Below are 20,988 nucleotides of genomic sequence, written 5' to 3'. Positions count from 1 at the left end.
CATGTACAGTAATCCCTCGCTAAAATGGCTCTGGTTTTATAAAGGTGTTTTGTTGGGAGATAGCATAGGGTTTTGGTTGGAACTATGGTTAGGGTTTTGAACATTAGGGACATCACTGGTATCTCAACTTGTAAGATGCCTGTTTTCCACACACAGGCATGCGGATTTTAGGGTAATGGTTTGGGTTGGAGTGAGGGCTAGGGTCAGAGTTATGATAGTAGTTAGAAACAGCACTGGTGGTTTGGCTGTTAAGATATCTGTATTACACTCGTTAGGGTATTGGTTCAATCCCCAGGCCATATATATTCTAGTTTTTGTTGGAGCAACTAAAACCCTAGGTCCAAACAAACCTAAATATTGGAAGCTACAATGTCTTGACAAGGAATTGAACCTACCACCCTATAAATTAAATTTAAGCATCTTACTGTTCCAGCTATCATTACTGCCAACAGTTCAATCAAAACTCTAAAGAATAACAGTTAAACCCATGCTTCAGCCAACCATAAACCAAGTTCCACCCAAATCCAACTCACCAAAACTTGCATTGACTTAACTGGTGATTGAACCCAGGCCATAGGAGTGTAATACAGATATCTTACCATTTGAGCTACTAGTGGTACTACAGATAACACCAAAAACCTAATTCAAAACTCTAGCTTCAACAAACACTGTAACCATAGTTGAAGCCAAAATCCTAATATTAACCATCACCAGGATATCAAACCAACAATACTGTGTACAGAAACCAGGCAGCTTACTGGTGAAGCTACCAACTGGCGAATGTTCAATGGCCTAACTCCAACCAAAACTCTGACCAATGCTCTCAGGGGATCCTTGTGATTAGCGTGTGACAGTCGCACAGCCCAAATGGCAAATACGCCTGCCTGTGCCAACTACACTGATTTGAATTCAAACACTGGCTTCCTTCCCTGTAAAATTTCACAAAACCCCCCTTCCCCCCTCAAAATGTGTTCCCCTCTGATCTACACAATTCACGTAGGTCACCAATTTTGCCTCTAAAACTGGATTACATCCAAAGGAAATGGATTTTCATTCCTGATTTAAATGTATAAAAAAATGGGGTTTGTTTATATATTTCTGTCTCACAGGTTCTTTTCGTAACCCCTGAAAAAGAAACAGGATTACTGTAATCACTGTTAAAAAGTACTGTTGTGTGCCATAAAAGCAAACACAAACTAAAACTTGCTGGCCTTTATTTAAACTTCCCGTCATAATTAAAAGATTCAAATAGACCAGAGACAATCTTAGAAAACGCAAACACATCGTTTCTTCTAAACAGTTTTGACATTTTCCGCCACCGCAACATTTACAACTGTGACTGTAAAAGCAGAATAGCAAGTAAAAAAGTCAGAAAACACCATTTTCTCTAAGAGTAGAAAGGTTATCAATACATAAATATATCTTTTTTTAAAACTACGCCATCGCAAAATTGATCATGAAATTGTCTTCGGAGGTCCACTACAGCTCAACAAATATTTAGGGTCAGTCCCTGATACGCTTCCATTTAAAACGTGCAATCATTTTCTCATAGTGAAGTCAGTTCCGTCAGTAGTATGAGAGGAAAAAAACAGTTCCATGTAAACAAACCATGTAGCTGACAAAAGGCAAATATTGCAATACTTGTTTGGAATGTAAAACCTTCCGAAAATCATCTGTAATGTGAATTTGTCCTGTGGCGAGAAATTCAAGGAATCACTTCAACTGGAATGTACGTTTGTGAAAAAGTGAAATTATTCAGAAGAAAGTGAAATAAGTTAGCTGGGCCACTAGTTAGCAATGTAACATTACTTAGTTCCAAATGGGCCTGAAAATGGATGGATGAGTGTGGTAATAGCAATAATGTTAATGTGGTGGCCGATGTTTTTTTTCCCTGTAAAAACATTGGCATGGAAAGTAGCCAGATCACCATTTCTTTTAACCAAGCATGAAATCTATCATTGCCTTTCACACAAAACCCAGCAAAAAAAAATCATGGGCATTCACACATCAACATGCCTTCATGAATTAAAAATAACTCCATGATGTTTTAAAAAAAAAAAAAAAAAAACAGCTCTGATGCTCCCTGGGAAAGTGCAACTTCATACATTTCATGACATTCACAAAAGCTGGAAACAAAAAAGGGCAGAAAAAAAAAACAATGTTGAGAAAAGAGGCTTGAGAAGCGTGTGCCGATCAACTGGTCCCGAGTGATCCTCGCCTGTTTAGGCTCTGCGTGCTGGTGCTGAGTCCTCGATGGTCGGCCAAGAAGCGCGGCTGACAGGAAAAAGCGAAAACACCAAATTAGCTTGCGTAAATAAACGGACTGTTAACGCGGCGCTCGCTCACTTGAGGGCGGTCAGGACTTTCACCGCAGCCCACGTTCAGTACATTAAGCGAATTGGCTCTTTTCATCCTGGATAAGAAAACAGGGTTAGAAAATATACAGTGGTTGGGCCAACGTGTCATGAAGGAACTTGTTCATCGAACGCAATAACTGTAATTTCCGCACTATAAGGCGCACCTAAAATCATTTTTTCCCAAAAATGACCATGCGCCTTGCCTTGTATATGGATCAATACTTAGTCGCAACAGGTCTCGCAACTACGGTAAGCAGCCGCCAACTCGATTTTTCTCCCATAGAAGTAGTGCGTGGTGCATGCTGGGAAATATATACCTGCGTTTCATATCCTAACCAATGTGTCAATCATCACGCTAAGGGGTTAATAAAGTTTGGCTGACCTGACTGTTTTGTTGATGCGTTTACTGTAGCGCCTTATAGTTTGGTGCGCCTTATGTATGGAAAATATATGACAAAAGATTTTTGGTGGTGGGCAGCACGGCGGCGCAGTGGTTGGCGCATATGCAGCACAGTTCTGAGGTCATGAGATTGAACCTCCTGTGTGGAGTTTGCATGTTCTCCCCGTGCTTGCGTGAGTCTCCTCAGGGCACTACGGTTTCCTCCCACATTCCAAAAACATGCATGTCAGGTTAATTGGCCAGTCAAAATTGTCCCTAGGTGTGAATGAGCGAGCGAATTGTCTGTCATTGTGTGCCCTGCGACTGGCTGGTAACCGATTGAGGGTGTCCCCTGCCCACTGCCTGAAGACAGCTGAGATGGGATCCAGCACCCCCGCGACCCTACTGAGGATAAGCGGTGCAGATATTGGATGGATTTTTGGTGGTGTGCCTTATAGTGCAGAAAATACGTTACTTTTCCAATGCAATCTTCCACATAGTGACAAGGTTTCAGTGTTTTTTTAGCTACTCATTTTGTGCAGATCATGAACTTCAATGTCTTCTCACTCCTGAATACTGCTGCATAACTTATGTTGTCACAATCCACCCGCACTGTGCACAGGGGGGGGGGGGGGGGGGGGGGGGGTACAACTGACAGTAGCGCCGCCTAAAGCACAGAGTATGAGGGCGCTGAATTTCTCCTCATTGAGATATTCTTCCTACCGTATATACTTCCATCCATGCCGAATTTAAAACTATAAAATACTGAAATAAGGGGTCAGCTTATGGCTCCTTTCCACTACATAGGTCCAGCTCTCCTGGCCTCGGTACAGAGTCTCCTTTCCATTACATAGTACTGCACCATGCAAAAGCAACATACTCCCTCTTTTGGTCAAATTTGTGAACTATACTACATCAAATTGGCTTATTTTCCGTACAATCAACACAAAAAATAATACATTATAAACTTGTGACCATTTTTCAGATGTCACATATCAGCGTTCATGATTTGAAACGATAAACGTATGAAATTGGGGGAGGAAGCAATTTTGTAGGGGTTGTTACTGCAAACATATTTGACCCAATTTATTTTTGAGGTAACAGTTGAGTAAGCCAAGCCATATTCTGGCTTATAAAATGCAATAAAATGTAACTATTGATATACCTCTGGGGCAATAAAATCAAATTACAATCGGAATATGTGGTTATGAACGCATATAACGTTTGTTAAGATGTTGTAAAATCATAGTGTTTAGGCAAGAGTAAATGGGTGCTTATATACACATACTTGGTTTTGCTGTGTTGTGCTGAATTTTCATAATTTTATTTGTAAAAATATCTTTGCAATACACCATGCTTGGAGAAAAAAGAAAACATCAGGCCTATACTGCTGTCCTAAAGCTAAAAATAACAAAGCAACCTGAAAGCAGCAAGAAAGTTTCATGTAAAAGGAGACAATGCTAGATGATCAGTGGAAATAGCACCTAAGGCCAAACATGAGAACAGCAGATAAAAAAGGGGCAGTACCCAGAAATGGAGATCTTCGAGTGGATTGGACAAGCAAAGAAATATGAAAAAGGTTCATTGCTTTCACAGGTTGGTGTACACTTTTTCTATTTCTTTTAGTATTCGGCTATTTTAAAGCTGTTTTAGGGGGTCGGCTTATATGCGAGTACAACTGTATTTTCCAGACTATAAGTTGCAGTTTTTTCCCCCAGTATGGCTGAGGGTGTGACTTATAATCCGGATAGACTTATCTGTGAAATTTTTGACACATTCTTACCAGTATAAAATTCCACATGTTATTTTCACATTTGACCGCAAGAGGGCGCGCTAAGCCAGTGTTGATCCTTTCAAACTTGTGTTGTGCTGAAAAGCCGGTTACAGTGTCCCAGATGACATGTCATTGGATTTAGCGATTTGTAGTTAAAATGAAGAAGCATGTTCTTCATGCTCAAATTATCTGAACATCCGTTAGTATGTTACATCTTTACTGAAATTAACAAGCATGTCGAGCATGCAATGTTCGTATAACGTACAAATTAATTCAGCCCCTTGTTCACTTTTAGTTTAAATTGCCTTTCAAGATGATGTGTATGTTTTTGATGTTTCGTTTTATCAAATATATTTCCTCCGAAAATGTGACTTTTACTCCGGTGCGACTTGTATATGGTTTATCCTTTTTAATTATGCCATTGTTTTAGCTGGTGCAACTTATACTCCGGAGCGACTTTTAATCCGGAAAATACGGTACGGGGTCATTTGTAACATGCAACATACTTTCAAAGTATGGTTATTGGCGCTAGTACTCTAGGAGGTAAATTCATTTTTAAATGAAGTAACTATTTACCGTTTTCCAGTAACACCCCACACTGGTCACATATTTCTGTTTGTCTTGATAACCTTAAAACGTGTCGTTTTTCCGAAATCGTACCCAGCATTCATGGGGGTGGCTTCCTCCACGTCGACGCCCTTGAGCTTGCGCACAAGCTTCTCGCTACTTCGCCGAATAGACTCTCGCAGTTTGGTAAAGGAACCGCTTCGCCTCAACGGGACGTCCTGTTGCCCCGATGGATCCCTGGTACCCGCCCAGTTGGGTCGGGCGTCGCCTGAGAAACACCAAGAGGGCAAACAGGGGGTAAAGGTTGAAATGATAAACCTTATATCTATAAAAATAAAAGTAAATGGCCATTAATAAATGAAAAATACCATATTAATGTGATAAAAACTAAGCTCTGAAACAGAATAATTGCTTTCATGTAAAAAATATAGTGGTGCTTTCATTCAAAGCAATATAGTGCTCTCATTCAAGTCCTTAAATATTTCTGTTAAAGCTATTTCTAGTTTTTTTGTTCTGGGTCAACTCACCGTTGCAGCTTATGTCAACCTATTTTGTTGAGGGTGCAAGTATGTGAAATTTATAGATGCGCTCGAACTAACTCTTCCTTTTTCCTTTTTTGGGGGTTTGGGTTGGCATTTGGACTCTATTTGAAACTGTTTTTTTCTTACTTTCACCATTTTAATCCTAGAACAAATTAAAATTGCAGGTACGCGCAGGAAATCCCTCTTCTACTCCCATCCCCTTGCCTCCTTTGCTCCAGCCTAATGCGCTCTGTAGCCGGAACACCGAGGGTAATAGATAAAAGTAGATAGAGGAGGTGGAAAAAAATATACAGTACATAGAGGCTCTTTGAACTCAGTTGGGCATTGTTAACACAAATATTTCATATTAAACATTTAAGGAGAACTCAACCTACCTTTAAAAAGGATACAGTGTTATGCAGAAGATAATAATTGGGAAACACTGTTCTAGTGCAAGCCAAAAGTTCATTGATGTGTTCTCTCCTTATTTCAAGTGTCTACTAAACTATAAAGGTATTTTTTTTTTTTTCGCTTTATCCCCAATTAATCTGGGGTCCACTACCATACACGCATGTGCGACCGAGTACTGTAGATGTCATGACGATAGTTCTACCCAACCAATGTGTCGCAACACCCGGCACTGGGAATCAAACACCCCAATTCCCAATTCACTTAAGAAAAACAAACAGTAGACAATTGCTTTTTTTAAAAAAAAGGAATTATTTAGCGACCTTTCTTGCAGTCATGGTGATGTTCGTGCTTACCTTCCACAGATCCAAACTCCTTCTCGTGCGCTCGGGTGAGGATCTCTTTGTAGAGCGCTTCGGCCTGGCGGTACTTTCCCTGCTTGAGGTAACAGGAGGCCTGGCAAGGAAGACCGAGGAGGTAAGGAAGAGGAGAGGTCGAGGAGAGGAGGTTTTTGGCGGTCTCACCAGGTTGTTTTTGGTCTTGGCCACGTTGGCGTCGTCGGGTCCCAGCTTGCTCTGGTAAATGTGCAACGCTCGATCGTAGTAGCGCTCGACTTCCTGGTACTTGCCTTGGTTCTGACACAAAAGCGCCAGGTTGTTTAGCTGCTTGGCCACGTCCAGATGCTCCGTGCCCAGCACCTGAGGGCAGAACAAAAATAAAAAAACAGAAAAAAATACTGTCATTTGCACTGTTTATTTTTCATACATTGATTCCTTTTTCATTTTGTTCTGAGTGAAAGAAAGATTCTAATTGATAAGGGCTATCTAACCTGTAAAACAAATATTTATGATACAAAAAAATATGCTACAATATTTTTTTTTCAACATATGAGAAAAAAAACATATGGTTTATTCTAATATATTAAATCAATAGATTAATGTAATAACCATGCACCTTAAAAATAGTCTTAGGTGAATCATTTTTCATACATAAGACCCATGAAATCGAAACTACTGGAAGAGCATAAAAGAAAAAAATCAGATTTGGGTTCTTTTTTTTGTGAAAAAAAAAAAAACAATAGTTATGAAATTTGTTTTAGAGCGTTCTCCATTCGGGCCCCGATGTTGTGGAATGCTCTCCTGCCTGAGATTCAATCTGCAACCTCAGTGGAACTGTTTAAATCTATATTTAGAACACACTTCTATTCTACAGCATATGAATAACCTATATTTTTTGTTGACAATATCTGTGTATTATGTTGTTGCAACATCCATTGCAGCCTGGTCATCCTGGAAGTGGGATGACCTCATGTGTGGTCCCTTCATTCTCCTCATGTTGAGGTTTTTGAGTTTTTCCTTGCCCTCATGTAGGTTTTAGATCAGGGTATGGTGTAATAATAGTCTGTAATAATAGTCCGTCGTTTGCAATAATCTGTGCAGCCCTTTGAGACTCTTGATTAAGGGCTATACAAATAAACATGACTTGACTTGGCATGACTAATAAACTAAATTTATTGACTCATTAATGGTTACCGTATGTAGTAACATTTAATTTTGATAACCATAGTTTCCGGAGTATAAATCGCACCAGCCAAAAAATCCATAAGACCAAAAACAAACATTTCATCTTGAAAGGCAGTTTAAAACAAAAATTTGACTGAAAGCATTACTGCAACATTGACGATCCTTGTTGTAATCCGTTTGTTTCGCCTCGTAATTCCTTTTTAAAAGTAAACAAACTCGGACGATGATTTCCAATATGGCTGTTACCCTCTGACCATTTGATTGACACCGCTTTCCTCCAATTGCAAACTTTTTAATTTCACAGTCCTTAGGCCGCGATAGCCTCAGCCTTCAAAAATCTTCAGCCAGTAGAGACTGATTCAAACAATGATTGACACATTAGTTAGCCAATAAAATTCCCAACATAAATATATGAATATTTACCATGTGCATTCAACTCATAGCCAAAAATAATCGTGCGCAACATAACTCGGGATCCGTTTTTACGCGCAATTACCATGCACAAGTGTGTACAATCAGTGATTGACTTCTAGAAAGAGAAGTAAAACATTTACAACTCTTTCACAATGTCTAAAAATGGCCAAAGTAAAATACACAATTAGCAGAGGTTTAAGAGCTATAAACTGGGCGTCCCCAAATGTGTAAAATACAATGTTTAGTTTTTCAGATTGTGATCACATTTGACTTGAGACTTGAGCTACTCGCTAAAGTTCACGAAACACGAAATTTCAAGAGAATTTGCACTTGCGTAATATAAATTCAGGAAGCTGATTTACGTTAGTGTATTAAACCGCAACGTTAATGACGCAGAGATCGATAAAAGGCAGAGTGACTGTTGAGCCAATCAGTATACAGAACCCAATGCACAATGCACAAATCGCAAAGTATGCAAACCACGAAAAGTGAAGCACAATATAGCAAGGGACTACTTTATAATGTATAGGCTTGTTCTAGTAACAAGAGCCAAGAAGTGTTCCGCAGGTTCGAGAGCGTTCTCCATCCGGCCACCGGTGTTGTGAAATGCTCTTCTCCCTGAGATCCGATCTGCAACCTCAGTGGAAATGTTTAAATCTAAGCTTAAAACTCACTTTTACTCTATAGCATTTGAATAACCTAAACTGCTTATGTGTAATAACCTGTGAAGCCCATTGAGACTTTTTGTGATTAAGGCCTATACAAATAAAAATGACTTGACTAGTAGGATTTATTCAAAGCTGTTGTAATGGTGGACTGTGCAGCCCTTTGAGACTTTTTGTAATCAAGAGCTGTACAAATAAACATGACTTGACCTGACCTGACCTGACCTGACATGGGACCAGGTATGGCTTCATGCTAATGTCTCAGCTGTTTTCCAGCTAAGATCCCCATGCGACACTTTTCAAAATACAATAAAAACGTTCTATTTCTGTGTTTCAACTTAGATTATTCAAGGTTAGTAGCAGTTTGGTATCAAACCCAGAGTGTTACCTTTCAAAAAAGACAATCCATTATCTCCAAACAGTTCAAGAACAGCATTCAATTAACTTTGGGTACGTCTCGGATTCGGATTTTATTGACATTTTATTTGACAGTATTGCTAAGGGATTAAATTCCAACTATTGTTTTTTTAAATCGACAGTTATTCATTTTTCATAACTAATAAATGTTCACATTTTTCCCCTCACCTTCTCTCGGATCTGCAGCGCACGTTTGCAAAGTGGCTCAGCCTCCGTGTATTTGCCCCGCTTGCCGTAAAGAACTGCCAGGTTGTTGAGAGTGGCAGCCACCTACAACACACAAACACCGGTTCTTAGACTTCTGAGAGGAAAGAGCGAGGAATTTACAAACCCATTGCAAGTGCAACTGGGCCATGTAGTAATAGGCACACCTTTTGTCATTGAAAAATCTTTAGACACACAGTCCGTCAAAAATGTTTAAAAATGAATCCAGCTTAAATTGTGTTAACTCAATTGACGGTATAATGTTTTTTTTTTCCATCATTTGTGGTCACCAAGGCTCAAAGAATATATATATGTATATATATACAGTATTCTCGTTTGCCCGCGTCCCTGCGTCTTAAACGCATCATTTTTGCTGGGGACGCATAGTGTCAAATCAATGTGCGTCCCCGGGACGCATCTTTTTTGACAAAAAATTGTCATTATTACCCGATTACTTTTTTTTTTTAAAGATTTACAGCACTCCAAACTTTTCGTCAGGCAGATCCGCCATTGTTGTTTTGGTTTCGCGCCGATCTCGGCAAACGAGATCTCGTTGCTTCAAGATTACGTCATTGTTGTGGCGGTTGTCCAGTGAAAGAGAAGTATGCCTCCGGAAAAACAGTTGGTATTAGGTGCAAATCAACAAAAAATTGGTAATTTCTTCAGTGTCAGTAATTAGTCAAAACATAATACAGAAAGTGGTAACAACGGCAATAATTCCGGCACAAAAAAACGGCAGGGAATTTCTTCAGAAGATCGCGCAGGCAAGGAAAACACGTGTGTTGAAGCGAACGATTAGACGAAAGAAAATAAACAAAAGAATACCCCTAGCAAGAAAAGGACTTTTCTGCCAAAATGGAATAAATTATACTCCTGGGTACGCTATGAGGATGATAATGGAGGCTACATGTTCTGTGATGCGTGCACCCAGCAACACAACAACACAAGCTTATGAAGGTGCATCTTACCAAACAATTGGACCTTGAGAAGGCATTACAACTGTGGCGGGACAGCAAACCACGAAAATATATGAACTGAAAAATCTGAAGTGATTAAAACTGCATGAATATATAGACTAATATTTCAGCAATATAATTTTGTATAATGTACAATATTTTTGTGAACTGAAAAATCTCAAGTGATAACTGCTTTGTATAACCAATTAAGTGTGATGATTAAAACTGAATGAAAATATAGGTTTATATTATAAATTCGTCGCCAATTTACAATTTCAAACTCGATCACACAAAATTTTGGGGACCCATAAATCTCTGTCGGGACCCATAGATTTTGAGCATGCGAGTCCCCGGGACCCATATATATATATATATATATATATACATACATACATACACACACACCAGAGCCATATCCTTGTAGTGGGAGGTGGCGAGAGTCAAGAACACATTCACATTTCTGACTCTTTCTGGGAGTTTGATACAGAGGAGGGGATACCCAGCCCCCTTGCTCAACCCAACTGATGTGTTGGGAGTCATTAGGAGACCAACCATCCCCTACTATTTTTTATTATATTTTTTCGCAGGGAAATCTTAAACTGCTTCATCAAACAAAATAAGTTATTAAATTTCTCTGTAAGATCTCATGAGTAGTTAATTAGTTCACAGTGAATTATATAAAAAAGAAAAATTATAGTAATCTGCTGCCAACTAAAGACATAAATGATTGTTAGTTACTCGGCTGATCACAGGAAGAAGGCAAAGGTACTGAACATTGGCACGCTTTTTAGGCCAATTTCCTGCGGCATGCTAGACAAGGTCTCCTGGCAAACTGGTTGAAAAACACTGCACATATGCATATTCAGACTTCACTGTTGACATTATATTTCTTTCCCCATTTACAGTTACATGAAAAATTTTTGCAGGCCAGCCTTGTAGCCAGCTGGTTTTTACTGCAGACATGTGTGTTTATTTGCAACTTACAGCTGGATGGTCCAGTCCCAGTGTTTTCTCCCTGATGGTCAGTGCGTCATTTAGCAGGTTTGCGGCTTCTTTGTATTTGTTTTGGTCTCTAAGTACAAAAGTAAACACATATCATGATATAAAAATCAAATTACGTTTTTAAGTTAAAGCACCAGTCTGTGTTTCTATAGCAACCAGCCTCACCTGTACACCAGCGCCAGAATGTTTAACATGGTGGCCACGTCAGGGTGGGTGTGGCCCGACGTCTTTTCCAAATCTTCTAAGGCCTGCGGAGCGTTAAAGGATTTACCAAACAGATTTTCTTTTTTCAAATAGGAACAAAACGTGTAGTCTTACTCCCCGCAATTATGAACAAATCGTGCAAAATATGCCATGCTCAAGGGGACTCGAGAAATGTATTCTATGGGTTGAACCAATGGAGCTGTTTACTTTAGGGCTGTGACGTAATTGAAGGAACACAACATTTACAAAATGGTGAATACCATAAACACAACTCTAAAACAGATGGCAATAGTCGTGAACAGCGATCGCATACTGCTAATCTGCCTAGATATAGGTGAATATGGCTTCTTGTTTGTGTTTTTGTAGCGAGTGTCCCGGTTGTTATAATTTTGTCTGGTTATCTCTCCGTTACCTTCAGGGCTGCTGAGAGATTTCTTGTTTTGTCTGCTCTAGGTTGGATCTCGTTGGCTGCTCAATGTGTGTAGTTTGGACGACTAGCTTAGCATTAGCGCTGGTTTTGCCCTGTCCCTTGGTCTATTCCCAGGCGGCTTTGCCAAAATCGCCGTTGCCGCTTTTCGTTGTTGGTTCCCGGTTAGCCTGGCTGCTCACAGCGTGTTTTTTGATCGGCTACCAGGTGTTAGCGCTGGTTTTCCGGACTTCCTTGGTTTGTTTGTTTGTCCGGCTTTTTGCTTGTTGGCGTAGCTGTTGCTGATTTTTGTTGTTGGTTCCCAGTTAGCCTGGCTGCTCATTGCATGTTTTTTGGTCGGCCAGCCTCACCTGTTTCCGCCGAGGCTGTGGCCGCTTTTTCAATTATCGGTCCGGGTCAGCCCCCCATTGGCTACTCTCCGTTTTTTTTTTTTTTCTCCAATTACCCCCCTATTGGCTGCTCACCCCTTGTTGTACTATTAAAGCAACTCTGACACAACACATAGGAATTCCCCACAAAAACTACAAATACTATAAAAACTTGACTTAAAAAAACTTAATTATAACATGAAAAACAATATGGCGACTGGCTTGCTAGAATGCTGGTGTTCCTTCGATTAAGTCAATGCTTAGTATGACAAAGACAAGACAGATTTTATGTGAAAAACCATGCACTATTTCCTCACATTTTGCATGTTTAAGAATTTGGGATTACCTTTTGCATTTTGGGTAAGCTGATTGTGTAATTTCTCACCTGTTTGCAAAGAGGCACAGCCACCTCGTATCGACCCTGAGAGGCGTACTGAATGACCAAGTTGTGGAGCGTTCGGAGTCGAGCGGGAATCTCGTAACCGCCTTGTTGGGCCGCCGCTGCCGCGCTGCTGTGATGTTGCTGAGATTGCGACACTGACACAAACGCAACATACACATATTTGAGTCCTTCGCATGATTTTGTTGAAATAAACACAGTGGTGTCTGAGTGTAAAGAATACTTTGTGGTGCCTCCTCATCCTCGGCAGGGAAAAGGTCATCTAGCTCTTTGTTGGAAGATGTGTTTTTGTCATCCTGGATGTATTACACACACACATACAAGCACCCAATAACATAAAATCACACAAAAACTGAATTTTACGACAAATGTGGAAAAAAATTGAAAAGAAAATACATAGAAAATGTGCAAATGTCACAACGAACCAACAACTCTACTTAAGGGAAAGTGTGTAATATGTAGCACCACCTTGTGGTAGAAAAATAATCATATTTATTCAAAAGCTAAGATAAAATACATGAACTATCAAGTGCATGTTTTAAATACTTATATGGTCCAGTATTGTTCCTTTAACTCTACTTAAGTTGTATTCATTCTTGTGCCTTTATGAACTCATTTTCGGTTACATGACCACAATATAGCAACATCTAGTGGTCAAAACACTGTCCCTTGAAATGAAAAAAATAAATAAATAATTGGAACCCATTTATATAACAAATAAGTGCAAAAATATGGCAATTAGAAAATAAAACTATTCAACTAAATTATGACTAACAGAACATATAATCATTTTTGTTTTCGATCTCAGGTCCAAGTATTTGAATATAAGCTTTACTTTGAAAAACAAGATCAAAGTTTGTACTTATTTTGTGGCATGTTTGCGACTAAACCACAGTTGAATCCAAAAATGATTTCATCTATGCTTGGGAATTGTTTTTAAATGATAACTCGCTCTTTTTGGCAATTAGAACAATAACAACTGACCATGAAATAAGAAAACAAGTGCTGGCTACAGCTCTGGTACATGCACTGTAAAAAAGACATAAATGCTACTAGAGGTAAAATCGCCCCAAATATTACCCCAAAAAATTAATATTTTCAAAATATAAATGACAATAAATTTACAAAATACGATGAAAAGTCATTGGGAACAGTGTTACTTTTTGAAGTGAAGAAAGAAAATGTAACATACCACCAACTGTAAAAATGTTGTTTTAAAATATAATCAGAGTAGAATATTTTATTGCATTAAAAATGTATGATGAAATTTAACTTTAAAGACCTGTTTTTGTTTTTGCCATTTTCTTGAAATATTGTATTGTGTTGTACTTTAAGACAATTGATATTTATATCATTTATTGAATTAAAAATATAAAAGTAGTTTTAGATAAATGGCCTAAACCATTATGACCAATTTCCCAATCAACATTGTTTGGAAAGTGTGGTTTTAATCATGTAGTTATAATATAATATAATATAATATAATATATTATAATATAATATAATATAATATATTATAATATAGGCAGCACGGCGGCGCAGTGGTTAGCGCATGTGCGGCACAGTTCATGTCTTGGGAACCTCCTGCGTGGGTTCAAATCCAGCTCCAGACTTCCTGTGCGGAGTTTGTATGTTCTCCCCGTTCTTGCGTGGGTTTCCTCCGGGCACTCCGGTTTCCTCCCACATTCCAAAAACATGCATTTCATGTGAATTGGCCGGTCCAAATTGTCCCTAGGTGTGAATGAGCGAGTGAGTTGTCTGTCCCCATGTGCCCTGCGATTGGCTGGCAACCAGTTCAGGGTGTCCCCTGCCCACTGCCCGATGATTGCTGGGATGGGCTCCAGCACCCCCGCGACCCTACTGAGGATAAGCGGTGTAGCTAATGAGATGAGATGAGATAATATAATATAATATAATATATGTGATAACTCTTAAGCCAACAGAAACATGGAATTATTTTTTTCATCAAATTCCAAATTGAGTTAAAAGATGATAGCCAATACCAAACCGTAGTAAAATGAAGATGATTGTAAGACAAATATATCAGGTAAAAGAAAAACAATGGAGATGAAGAGTGGAAATAGGGGAGAAATATATGATTCTTCTTTGTCTAACTTTGGACTAGAATTTTCAGCGTCAACTGATTCTTTATTTCGTCCCCACTGACAACTTTGAGCACCGTCTCTGGCAATCGTCCGGGACTCATGGACCGCAGTTCTATTGGTAACTTTCGTTTCCGTGCTATGCAGTGTGCGCGCCCTCACCGGTGGCGGCGCCTCCTCCTGGTCGTACTTTCGTATGGAAGCCATGAACTGCAGATGTTTGTTTTGCTCTTCCAGCGTGACCACGTCCTGCTCTCGTTCCTGCAGACGCTGCTGGGCTCCCGCCAGCTCGTCGCGCAGCCATTGGTTCTCCTGGCACAGGCGCCGCACCTGAAACCACGAAAAACAAAGAAAAAAAGCAGACGATTTTACGGATCCTTGTGTTTGAAGACGTTTTCTCTTCAAACACACATGTCCGTTTTCTCACCTGAGCTCGCAGCTTCTGCTTCTCAGCCTCCAGTGAACCCAAATGAGCCGACAGCGCCATCATCACCTGAAAACACATGGAGCACACGAACTCAGACTTTTGAAGTCGACGTTTAGTATGCTCAACGTTTCGGAGCAGACCTGAGCTTCGCTGAGTCCCAACTCGATCCTCTCCAGCGACTGTCGTATGATGCCGCTCTTTTCATGCTCCACGCTGCCCACACCACCCTCCAGGGCCGCCATCTCTGGATTCTGAACCGCCTCCTGGAGGCTCTCTAGCAAGCTGTGGTTCTCACCCCGGAGCGCCTCCAGCCCGGCGATCACCTGTTGCGTATTACACAGGATCTCCTCCGCCGACAACATGGCCGCAACTCCTTAAGCGTCGTACAGCAAGCAAAAAAAAAAAGTATTTTCAGTTAAAATTGACTTTCCAGAACATTAGAATATTTGCTGCGGTTGTTAATGGACTAAAGCATTATGGAATGCAATTTCTTTTCTCAGTAATGAGCAGTGTCGGGCATGTTATTTTCAAAAAGTAATTAGTTATAGTTACTCGCTACTTCTTCCAAAAAGTAACTAAGTTAGTAACTGAATCCCTCTATAGTAAAATTAACTTGTTACAAGGGAATGTAACTTATTTTGTAACTTTAAAAAGAAGTTGTATGTCAAAGAATTTAAACATTTTTAAGCAAATACGAAACACTGCAGTGACATCTTTAAAGAGTTTACTTGGAGATTAGAGTTCCAAATATATTTAGAGAACCGTTTTTTTGGCTCGGCCCACTGAAAAGAAGCGGCTCTTTTTGGTCCCAAAAGGCCCTTCAGGTGGTTTTGTTGCTTTTACTAATTATGATGTAACATAATGCACTGAATTACTTTTAAAATGGGAAAAATAAGGAAAAATGAAAAAAAGAAACAAGAGAAAAAAATACATCAACAAAAGGAAAAAGAGATAAAAGTAAAAACAATGAACTTTATTTTTTTATATGAACATGTTTACACTGAAAAACACAGGAACTATAATTCAAATATTTATAAATCAACAAAAAAAGATAAAATACAAAACCATTTTACCCTGTTTTATGGTCAAACAAATTTAAAGTCAACAACACGGAATGCAGACGAAATATGCTTATTGACCAATCACAAGAGAAAAAAAGGCACTTGTAGGGAACCAACTGTTGATTTGTGGGGAGTTCCATTTGTTCACTTCCAAGAGCCGGTTTAAAAAGACATTTCGTACACAAACGACACAAGTTGGAGTTGTTATAAAATATAGGGCACACATTTTTCACGAATCAGCCCTCATTCGGCTTTACTTTTTTTTTACACAGGCAAAACAAACCAATTGAAAAACGACGGGGCACATGTAAGCACAGAATTTATGGTAAATGTGTTCTGAATTTGGAGTATTTTTATTTGTTTTGATTTTTGTTTTTGCCTCGAGGAAAAAAAAGAAAAATACTTGGAGAGTACACAGAAATGGAGAGGCAGATCTTTGAGTGGTATGAAGCTCCTAAATGGATATTGAGTGTCTCGGCTAAGTTTTTGTTTGCTAGCTCTCAAGATTGCGCAAGCTAAGAAACAAGAAGGGTTCACTACTTTGACAGGTTGGTGGACATGTTTTCTTCTCTCTTCTATTATTTGGCTATTTTAAAGCAGTTTTGAGGGTTTTTCTTCCATGCAAGTACATACGGTTATTTGTAAGTAGTTAGTTTCTTTCGCAATACCGACATTCTTTCGGGTGTAAGTTATCTGGGGGAAGATAATTGAGTAACTTTTAAAATGAAGTAACTAGTAACTGTAACTTATTACTATTTTTCAGTAATGTACCCAACACTGTTAGTAGAAAAGTTAGAAATACTCACCATTTTTAAGCTTTTGTTTGATTCTTGTTTGATTGAGTTTTTTCTTGCCATCATGTAGGTTTTAGACCAGGGAATAGTGTAGTAGTAGTCTGTGGTTTGCAATAATATGTGACCTGTTCATCCCTTTGAGACCCCTTGTGATTAAGGGCTATGCAAATAAACTTGACTACTTATTTACTTCCTGTTTTTATGATCTACTGCTTTTGAATTCATATTCAAAACATGTAATAAGAAAACAAAGATTAAGCGCTAATGGTATGTTCATATTCTTACTCAGAGCATGTTGATTATTACAAGTACAGTGGAACCTCGGTTTTTGAACGCCTCTCAGTTTGAACAGATCGGTTCTCGACCAAAAATTTCGAGAAATTCTTGCTTCGCTTTTCGTCAAAAAATCGGAGTTCAAACGCCGGTACGCTAGGGGCGACGCTGAGCGGCGTACGAGTGTAAATTGCCCCCACCCCTCGTGAAGAGCTGTTGTCACGGCAACGCGCACTCCTTTTCTGTTTTCGTTTTTCATAAGCGATGAAGGGAGTGTTTTAACCCCTAATTATGCCTCGGAAGAAGGTTGGTGCAAGCAGCAAAGTTGCTACAGGTAAAAAAAGAGGAGTAGTGCATACAACTATTGCATTTAAGAAAGAAATAATAGCAAAATATGAAGAAAGTGTGCGAGTTTCCCTTCTTTCAGGAATACAGCATGGCTTCTGCCGACCGGTAAGAAATCCTATTCATAATTCTTTTCTTTATCCTTTAACCGCTCACCACTTGTTGTGGGGACCCGGGTGCTAAATGACGTGTAAACGACCTGATTTTTTTATTTTTACACGTTCATGTTAGCGTAATCTTTCGTACGGAAGATTACGCTAACGCGAACGTACGATTAGCCTGGTTTAGCTTTACGTTAAATATTCAAGATAAACATTCAGGGTGTTGGAACGGATTAAAACAATTTTACATTACTTTTAATGGGAAAAACGGCTTCAGTGATCTTACAAATCGGTTTTCGTACAAAGAAATGGAACGGATTATGGTCGAGAACCGAGGTTCCACTGTAATGTTAATTTAAAAATGTAACAAAATTATAAAGAAAAAGGTCATGGTTTTTTTGACAAATCATAAATATACTGTAGATGCTACAATATGTTTAAAAATAATTTTGCTTTGTGCTTAAAATCTTTCTCTTTTTTTTTTTAAATAATTCGTATTTTATATGACTCAAAGGGACAGTGTGTATTATTTGGTGCCTCCTGAAAGTTAAAAAAAAATAATTCATTAAAAAACATTAATTTTGATAATAAGCAAAAATACATGAACTATGATATAAAAATGCATTTTTTAAATACTCCTGAGTTGATAAATTTGTATTTGTTTTACATAAAATGAGCTTGAGGAGAGATAGCTGACATAATTGACCACAATCAATGTTGTGGTCAATTATGTCAGCTATCTCTCCTCTGGGTTCCCTCAAAACCAAAAACCTTGAGAAACGCTGGATACGGGGATGAATAAAGTATCTATCTATTTATCTATCTAAAAAAAATGAGAAATGTGTTGTGATTTGGTCACTTTAAATTTCCATAGCTTGTATTCTTCCTTGTGCTTTCAGCACTCGTTTTTGCCAGTACGACCATACAGCAACATCGAGTGGCCAAATAATACACACTGTCCCTTTAAAATGAAACATTCTTTCACATTATTTATCTAAAAATCTTTGTTTTGTACAAGGGCAGCACGGCGGTGCAGTGGTTAGCGCGTGCGCGGCACAGTTCTGAGGTCATGATATCGAACCTCCGGTGTAAAGTTTGCATGTTCTCCCCGTGCTTGCGTGGGTTTCCTCCGGGCAATCCGGTTTCCTCCCACATTCCAAAAACATGCACGTTAGGTTAAATGGCCGGTCCAAATTGTCCCTAGGTGTGAATGAACGGGCGAATTGTCTGTCTCTGTGTGCCCTGACTGGCTGGCAACTAGTTCAGGGTGTCCCCTGCCCACTGCCCGAAGATAGCTGGGATGGGCTCCAGCTCCCCCGCAACCCTGCTGAGGATAAGCGGTGCACATAATGGATGGATGGATGGATGTTTTGTACAAATTAAAAATAAAAACTTGGGGAAAATTTTCCCCTCAAAAATACTCCAGTGTTTTTAATTACAGCAATTAAATGTGGAGAACATTTAATATATACATTTCAAGTTTTTTGTTTTTTTGTAATTATAAGACTACGTATTTTAAAAACGTTTTGAAAGCGGGTTTGTTTTAATGTGTGTATATTTGAGAAACCAAAAGGTTTTGACAGGTTTATTTTGGGAACATTTTACAAGTCTTATTTTTTTTTTATTTATAAAAATTAATGACTAAACAACGTTAGAAGAGACTATAGAAAATGATTATGATGTTTTATTACGTGTTGTGAAACGTTACCACGAAGAACAAAGTAAGCCTTATGATAGTACATTGTCTTAATTAAAAGACGCACACATTTTAATGGAAAAATAGGTGCACTGTACTAGTTCTATTGTTGATTTAAATGTCCATATAAAATGACGTCATCAATTAAAACAAAACGTTATTTATCCACACTTCGTGGGCCGCAAGCGATAATAACAATTCCCTTATTAATCGTCCAACACGATATGAGTAATTTTTTTAGCTAAAGAAAGTGAAGTTTGTAATAGAACAAGCGACATATGTTAACATTTTTAACCTCGGCCACAAGTAAACAAAATAGAAAGACGCAGGTTCATTTCCACTCCCATTTCAAGTTATTTTTAGCTTACCTGCTAAGTCCACACACCCCGGGATCCCGTCTGTTTTATCTTCCTGCACCAGGCGTTGTCTTGGCATTAAGGCAGGTAATATTTATAATTTAATTGACATTTTCCTCCCGGTTTATGTGATGCTGAGAAGACTTTAGGTGTTAAAAACTCATAAAAATGTTAATGATCCACCTGCTGCTTACGCGACCTGCTGTCATCACAGAGACACTTGTAGCAGCCTTGCTAGCAGCATCTGGTACTCTGACACTTCCGCCTACGAATATGACATCACAAAGTAAAAGTCACAAAGCATGCCAAAACATAAAAAAAAGAGGCAATAAATGCAATTTATTGCCTATAAAAATAAATTTTTTAAATAAAAAATGGCGTTTAAGTATTATAGAATAGTTATGAAGAGTAATGACAATAAAAAGTGAGTGTAATACCTTATTCTGGAAGCAAAGTCTAATAATTTCCTGTGATTTTCCAGTTGCTTTGTGACATGAAGGGCTTACCTGATCCGAATTTTCCCAGCATCCAATGCAGCCAAACGACGTCACCTGGGTGTCGTTGTTGTCCCGTATCACAATTGTAAATTAGTTATTTACATTTTAGATTAATGAGTGTTTGTTTGTCCGTTTATTCCTTTCTTTCTGTCTTTCTCCTCTTTCTTTCTTTCTTTCTTTCTTTCTTTCTTTCTTTCTTTCTTTCTTTCTTTCTTTCTTCTCCTTTTCTGTCTTTCTCCTCTTTCTTTATTCCTCATCTTTCTTTCTTTTGTTCTTTTTTCCCTCTTTCTCTTCGTTTTACTCTGTTCTCTCTTTTATCTCTTTGTATTACAGTATTTCACTCTTGCGTATTAGTATTTCACACTAATTATCCCTCTCTCTTTTCCCTCTTTATTCTACTCTTTTCTCTCTCTGTACTGGCCTGACCAGGAATCAAATCCACAAACCTAAACCAAGCCCAAAGTCCGACCAAGCCCTAAACCTAGCACTAGCCAAAACCCTCCATGTGCCAACCCTATCCCTAACATTTCTAGTTGTTTGACTAAAGATCTAACCCACAACACCGTGTTTGTAAAGTAAGCATTTGTTCTACCTTGACTGGTTAAGGATTACCCATAAACCTCTAACCCTAGTTCCCACCAAAACCCTAGCTCCACCCAAATCCATATTCCAAACTCCAAAACTACCCCTAACATCTCTAACTCACAGGCTTGTGTTTCTAAGCCTGGCATTACTACTAGCTTGCCTGGC

The 20,988-nt window shown here is 38.9% G+C and overlaps 1 protein-coding gene across 1 annotated transcript; it reads right to left on the bottom strand.

Annotated features, from left to right (window-relative positions):
- Positions 1-1,197: 1,197 nt before the first annotated feature.
- Positions 1,198-20,231, bottom strand: klc3 (kinesin light chain 3). The gene is made up of 16 exons (XM_088345536.1): positions 20,179-20,231; positions 19,925-20,006; positions 19,754-19,812; positions 15,256-15,488; positions 15,116-15,181; positions 14,851-15,018; positions 12,810-12,882; positions 12,572-12,723; positions 11,353-11,435; positions 11,170-11,257; positions 9,194-9,295; positions 6,531-6,704; positions 6,363-6,462; positions 5,171-5,345; positions 2,347-2,413; positions 1,198-2,274 (listed from the first exon to the last, which is right to left on the bottom strand). Exons 2-16 carry the CDS (start codon positions 19,948-19,950, stop codon positions 2,194-2,196), a joined length of 1,647 nt encoding a protein of 548 aa, XP_088201662.1. The 5' UTR covers positions 19,951-20,006; positions 20,179-20,231; the 3' UTR covers positions 1,198-2,193.
- Positions 20,232-20,988: the final 757 nt, after the last annotated feature.

The sequence above is a fragment of the Urocampus carinirostris genome, chromosome 10, assembly GCF_059441175.1.
Source record: "Urocampus carinirostris isolate Australia breed hairy pipefish chromosome 10, RoL_Ucar_1.0, whole genome shotgun sequence".
In the NCBI taxonomy this organism is placed as follows: domain Eukaryota; kingdom Metazoa; phylum Chordata; class Actinopteri; order Syngnathiformes; family Syngnathidae; genus Urocampus; species Urocampus carinirostris.
Note: the sequence above shows the minus strand (reverse complement) of the source record. Positions and strands in the feature narration are given on the sequence as shown.

Coding starts and splice junctions, on each gene's coding strand:
- klc3 (XM_088345536.1), bottom strand. CDS start 19,950: ATGACAGCAGGTCGCGTAAGCAGCAG. Junction 15,489..19,753: donor GGGGTGTGTGGACTTAGCAG/GTAAGCTAAAAA, acceptor ACGACGCTTAAG/GAGTTGCGGCCATGTTGTCG. Junction 5,346..6,362: donor GGAGTTTGGATCTGTGGAAG/GTAAGCACGAAC, acceptor GGTGTTTCTCAG/GCGACGCCCGACCCAACTGG.